The 6986-nt window shown below is 35.4% G+C and overlaps 1 protein-coding gene across 1 annotated transcript; it reads right to left on the bottom strand.

Moving 5' to 3' along the window:
- Positions 1 to 1214: 1214 nt before the first annotated feature.
- LOC147484321 (putative methyltransferase PMT6) lies at positions 1215 to 5859 on the bottom strand. The gene is made up of 7 exons (XM_086578257.1): positions 5579 to 5859; positions 4960 to 5374; positions 4405 to 4694; positions 3488 to 3871; positions 2768 to 3014; positions 2512 to 2650; positions 1215 to 1687 (listed from the first exon to the last, which is right to left on the bottom strand). The coding sequence occupies exons 1-7, from the start codon at positions 5721 to 5723 to the stop codon at positions 1529 to 1531; spliced, it is 1779 nt and encodes a 592-aa protein (XP_086434383.1). The 5' UTR covers positions 5724 to 5859; the 3' UTR covers positions 1215 to 1528.
- Positions 5860 to 6986: the final 1127 nt, after the last annotated feature.

Below are 6986 nucleotides of genomic sequence, written 5' to 3'. Positions count from 1 at the left end.
TTTCGAATGATAGCCTTAGAATCAAAAGACTCAATATTCTCAGTTATAGATCTAACGTGAGAATATGAAATACTTGACATGTTATCTGATGCAATTTAAAATTTAAAATTTCTTATGGAAGAGTTCATGAAGTCATGATACATTGACACCCTTCAGACAGCCACATAAATGTACAAAATTATGAAGCAAGCATGTTTGGTATTCTCTATTGGATTCATCTGCACAATGATTCTGGAACAGAATTAAAAGGCCTCATTCAATTCAAGTAAACTCCGTCGACAAATAATTAAAGTAAGAAAATAGTACTTGAATGTGGGCCAAATGGACTAAATGCACCAAAAAACCAACCTTAAACTCGAAAGATGAAGACTTGGTCCGGACTTTTAGTCCAAAGTCCAACCCCACTGAACTAGTACTTGCCAGAGTGGGGGTCCAAGCCGACAGGCGTGGGGATTGTCTAGTCAAATCAACAAGTTTTAGTGGCCTCTTCCCTTTCACAAGGTTCTCCCAAATATCCTTGTGTGATTAATTTTGTCTTCTCTGAATGTAGACAATGTGATTGTGACCTCCATAGGAGACATGAACAGTCCTTAATAGGATGAATTCCAGAGTCTTGAATTCCATCAAATATTTCATATTTGTGAACTGGATGCAATTTTTATACTACTTCCTGGGCTTTAGAATATCCAATTATCCACCTTCATATTGATTTCAGCGAACCATATGATCTATACAATTGCACAAGCCAATTTGCACTTCGTGTCTTACATCATTTTTTCAATCCCATCTCTTTCAGCTATGATACTGGAAATCTGCATCGGCAAACCAATGAAACTAACCGGAGCACTATTTTGAGCCCTTATCAGCTCGAAATTAATGTGTATGAGTGCATGACTCAACTTAAATGGTTTTATGTACTGTGAAGAGGACTGCTCCAGATGTTACTACTCCTAGCCCAACCCTACATTACACTGGTTTTATATACTCCAAATTATACTTGAATTTTTAAGAACCATTTTTACCTGTCCCAAATTGCTAACCAGGAGAACGATACCCAAGAAAAAGATAAAATCCACGGAGATGTCCATTTCTGGTGACAGACTAGCCTTTCCTAAATCCACCACCTTAAAGAAATCCAGTAATTCAGACTAAAGAGGTTAACCTATAAGCAGTTTCTGCAGATACTAACATTTATAATATTTGCTGAATAATAGGGGAACAATTATACATTCAGTCTTCTGCAGAATTTTAAATTTTAACAAATTGTTTAATTTTGATTCATATGGTACAGTCGCTATCTCAAGAGGCGTCCAGAACACATGAACTGAACCGCTCCTTCAATCATTCCAGAGATGAACAAAAGCATTGTACATATATGCACGTGATAACGAAAGATTGATTAATAAATTAAAAGAATGAAAACTGAAGTCAAACCTCATTTACCTGTGCTTCACCTTCGTCATAATACAGGCATGAGCTGTTGCTCGTGGAAATGAAACAAGGCAATCAAATTTCCAGGAAGAACACATCAGGCAATTGCCCAGAATTTCTTTCTGCAGATTAAGACAGGCTCTATCCTTTGTTGTTCATCTTCCAAACTATGCAATTCAACATTCCAAAGGAATTTCGAAGCAAGGTCTTTAATCTTAGAAATAATAGACTCCTGGTCTCTAATAATGATAAAACCCTGCATTGAAATTCCATCAGATACTTGAATCATAAGACATCTATGTAAGAATAGACAGGAACTTTAGGTTGATATATTGAATGCCAACTGAATACGTAAGCTTTCTTTGTTCCACTAAAGGACATGGTACCATTACTTTGTGATACCAAAGAAAGCCACACAAAACAATTGCAGACAAAAAAAATAGTGTTCTTTCTTCTCTTTAACATTTTTTTTTTCTAATATTTATTTAATTTTAGACTAAACATTGAATGCTTCAAAATAAGCTAATTCTTTTCTAATTTTTGACTCGTAAAATTCCTAGAGATCCAGATAGTCTATGGAGTCCAAGCGTTTAGAGACTAGAAGTAACGAAAGAGATTTTACAATGCCATATCATTCTAACACCTTAATTGCATTTCATACTTGCAAATTCATGTACAAATATTTCTTAGTATTTAGGTAATTGCTCAGAAACTATTTTTGCAGATTTTTTATCCAACACTCCCCAACGTCGTTCTCCAAGATAGTTTAAAGAAAATCATTTCTGCAATCAATGAAAGACACCACTAACGTGACAGTTATTTTTGTGGTTTTACAAATTCCTGCTTATGATCTTATAGAGTAAAACACATTATAGAATATGTAACAGCGTAATGTACAAATGAATTACTAAGGACTTCAGAATGATGACTATTACCAAAAATTAAAATATCTTATAGATTTTTAAGTAAGTTTACTTTTACCCTACTTCCACTTGTAAAGAAGTACTGAAAATATTACAACTATGGATGAATTTTTAAATGCTCAATACCATGAAAATCATGTAAAGCAAGAAAGGTAACCTGAGGGCGTATAATGCGGTCCATTTCTAGCATAATGTCTTCAATTAAACAACCTTCACCATGGTCTTTATAGTGAGAAAAGAGACGGGTCGCATGCAAGAGATCATATGTCCGTGGATATGTTGAAAAGGGTTCACACCTGAAAAATAAAGGGAACACAAGGGTCCCATTAATCAGGTGAAGAGCATATGGGAGGTATATAGAATCAACCGGTTTTACATAATGCATGAAACAGAACAACAAGGTAAATTCCTACCAGTCATGGAAAGCGCCTATCAGACCTCGATTGTATATAGCAGACAAGGTATTGTTCATACTTGCAGGAACTATATTCATAACCCACATTGGTGAATTACTCAAAGCAACAGCAAATCCTCCGCAATAAGCATTCATGTCCATCACATTTCGAATATCTGTTGTATTAATATTCATAAGGTTCCAATAATGGCGAACCTGCTCCTGCCAGAACATGGTATCTGAAGTGAACTTCTCGTGGCTAATGCCTGTCACAAACATATTGACAAGAGATATCAATATGACATTTCTGACATGAAATAACATGGTTACAATCATAAAATACTTATAAAAATGTACAAGAATGAACGGGAGGTGTCTGACACGACAAAGTATTAATGCATGTGGCACTTTCATTGCACTTCTTAGAGGTACCAAAACGGATATATTAATCGGTTTTAGTTGTATCATATTGATATTCTAGTTATTTCTGTGACGTCTACAGATACCCAAAGTTTTGTCATTACCCTTTGAGCTTCTTAACTTCTAACTATAGTTTTAATCACACATATATCAAACACACAAGCTAAATATCTATGTATACAAAAAATGAAAAAAATAAACCGGAAAACTTATAAGACGTGGGATCGTAAGAACAAAATGCACTATAATGAATTCTACATTATAAAGCAAGAGAAAACCAACAGAGGTGAGTTATAATGTCACAATGAATTGGACCAACCTATATTATTGAGCCTCTCCAGATACACTGAAAGGCGTTCTGGTCTTAGTGGAAGAATCTGTTTATTTTCCTGCTCTCCACCTAGCTGTATGCAGTTTTTCAAGGGAATCTTCCATGGAACTTTGGAGTCATCCACAGAATCACATATATCCACAACCATATTATCCCCATTCTGCATCCGGCAAGACTTATTTTCTTGTTTAACCCAGATTGCTGTCTGAACCTGCCGAGCAATGAGTTTCCAGCACATAGCTTCAGTTAAATTCACCAGCATATTCCAAGTCTTCAGATAATCTTTATCTTTTCTGTAAGCAGGTGGAGCCGAATAGACAAAATATCCATTAGGTCGCAAAAGACGATCCACCTCCTTGAGCAAGATACCTTCTACAGAGGTTAAGAAACAAATGTAAGATCGGTAATCGATACCAAAATGAACCATCTGAACCAAACAATAATTGGAAAATACTCAGTGCTTAAGAAGCTTTTAGAAAGATTTACTACACGTGAAAATTGGATGCTGCATATGGTGATACAGTTTGGAGTTCTACGCATGTAAATGTGCCAATTACTAGCTAGTTGTCTTATATAATATAAATATCTTTTGTGATATATAGGACTATATAACCAAATAAATTATCTCTATAAGCAAATGATACACTCATATATTCTAACTCAATAGTCTATATATATATGAGAAAATAACAACAGGGAATTGTCCAGAGGAGAGCTAAATAATATGTAAAATATTTGTTTTGAGATGGGAAAGAATATGTATGAAATAGCAAATGAGAACTTGCTTTGAGAGTTTTTCTTATTCCCAATATGTGTACGTATAAACATAGAAACACAAAGTTGTTGATTTGTTTTCCTTTCATTTTACTTCATAACCAATTTATCAAGCTAGAGAAATTATTTACCATTCTCATGCCAATCAACGCGGCACCTAGAGCAATGCACCATGTCAAACGCATTTGCCGGATAAGGTAGTTGTTTGGTAGATAATGCAGAAACCATAGCCCCTATTCCTCGCTCTAAAGCAAATTGTATCTGATTCTCGTGACCATCTTTGGGAGCAAAGGACATAGTTTGTATGCCTAATGGAAGTAGATATGCTGAAAAGCTTGCAACTCCACAACCAACATCCAAAACCGTAACTACCCCTGCTGAGCGAAGATCACCTGTCTCATTAGTTGTCATATTTCCTAATCTGCATTCACCACAAATCAAGAGGAAAAATTCCGCACGAGTTACTACTAAGTAGGTAATAATAATATATATCTACTCTTGCATAGCATTATGTCACTACGAAGGGGAGGGGTGATGGATATATCAGATATGTATAGCATTATGTTTGTTGCAACTACAAGCGGACAAAAGTTTCATTGAAAGAGGTTCGAAGTAATGTGCGAAAAGCATGCTGCAAGGCCACATGTAAACTCTAAGAAGAAAATCATAAAACAAAATTTGGGTACCTCTGAATGTACTCAGGAGCCCCATGTTTGAAATGAGTGCCACCACCTGGAAACCACCAAAACTGGTCTTTCTCATGCACCCAATTTTGCCCCCCTTTCACTTCAGCCAAATGTGTATGATTCACATTGCTTCGCCAAACATAATCCCTACTAGTTGGCCATCTTATTGGCAACTTATAATCAACGGGCGGAGGCACCAAGCAGAATAACCGTTTGTTAACAGGTGGACAATGACTTTCGTATTGTTCTTTCCTTATAGTATCTAACTTTTTTATAATCTCTTGTCTATAAGATGGATCATGGCAAGGGATATACTCATTGTAGTCTATAGGGCATACGTTCATCCCATTCTCAGGTATCAATATCGGTTTTCTTCTATAAGTAATAACTAGTTTGTTTCTAAAGCTTGAGTTCCCTGCAATGCACCAATAAAAAAAAATCATAAAACACAACAATGCAACATCAAAGGAAACAAATTTTTGAATAAAAAGTTGAAAGAGCAATTTCCCCAAGCTCAAAATACGAAATTTCAAACAAACAATCAAGTTTCCACTACAATGTATTGGTAAGTGAGAGTAAAAAGTGTAAATTTTTAATACAAAAAACAGAAAAAACTTACCAGAAGAAGACAATGAATGATCCTGGGGAATTAAGAGTGGGGCATTTTTGCCAAAGAGAGTTCCAGTGTAAAAAGAAGCAATCATGAGAAGAAGAGCTACTAAGACTAGTTGCCCTGTTTTTAAATCAAATGATAACGAAACCATGATTTGCTTTTTTGTGTTGTGAATTAAAAGAAGTGAATTAGCATTGTAATAATTTTGAAGAGAAAGAGATCTTGAAGATGGAGAGCAGAGTAGCTGAGAGAGACAGTGAATTTTTTTCTTGTTTGTTTAGTTAATTAATGATTAATTTATTACTGTTTTTTATTGATTGGGTGTCTTCGAGATACGTAACAAGGGCACGTGCCCCAGGTGATTTCTCCTCGAGGGCCGGTTTTTTTTTAGTAAGTCTGTTTTAAATGAGATCAGTAACTCTTTGATGCTGCGGTTCGAGTTTCAGACCTCTCGTTTCATCACCCAACGGTTTTATCGACTTTGCTAGTCGGCACCTACGAGGGCCGGGTTCTAACCCCAGACCTCTAGTATCATCATCCAAAGATTTTACCGACTTTGCTAGTCGGCACCTATGAGGACCGGCTTTGATGGCGATTGCTCACTAGGGGTATATTTGTGAGGGGCCTAAAAATATTTGTATTATACATTTTTAACCACAACTAGTGTCCAATCAAAATATGGTAAAACTTCTTTTGTAAATATTTCTCATTTTTTCCTATTTTCACTCCACTGATTTGGTGGCCGGTTCATATTTTACACTTGTTGCAAAAATTTGAAATATTTATTATAGATTTAATTTGGCTTCCTATTTTATTACCTTAAAACAGGACTGTGGAAATCTCAGGAAGGCCCTGGACTCTTGGGGAAAAAATGGTGATAACTCGTGTAAAAAGGTTTCCAAATCCCATTATAGCCGCAATAAATTAAATAAATTTTGGGCTACTCAGAAAACTCATAAGATCACCTGGAAAAAGGTCATTTCCCTATTTCTATGCACTTAATACATGTTTTGAATATTTACTTTTAAATATCAATAACAAGTTACTCTTAGTATTCAAGTTGATAAAGAGCTTGTATGGATTGAAATAGGCACCGAGACAGTGGTATATACAGTTTGATTTATTTATGGCGAAGTAAAGATATAAGAAGTATGCTTCCGATCATTGTGTGTTTGTTCAGAAATTTCTAGATGAGAATTTTATAGTGCTCTTATTGTATGTAGATGATATGTTGATAGTTGGCACAAACATCAATAAGATATCCAAGTTGAAGAAAGACTTTAGTAAGTCCTTTGAGATGAAGAATTTAGGTCAAGCAAAGTAGATACTTGAGATGCGGATCACTCGTGACAGAAAAAGTGAGAAGGTGTGACTTTCTCAAGAAAGCTACATTGAGAAGGTGTTGAAGAGATTC

The sequence above is a fragment of the Coptis chinensis genome, chromosome 8 (genome assembly GCF_015680905.1).
Source record: "Coptis chinensis isolate HL-2020 chromosome 8, ASM1568090v1, whole genome shotgun sequence".
NCBI lineage: Eukaryota > Viridiplantae > Streptophyta > Magnoliopsida > Ranunculales > Ranunculaceae > Coptis > Coptis chinensis.
The sequence above is the reverse complement of the archived record's forward strand: the minus strand, read 5'-3'. Positions and strand labels throughout refer to the sequence as shown.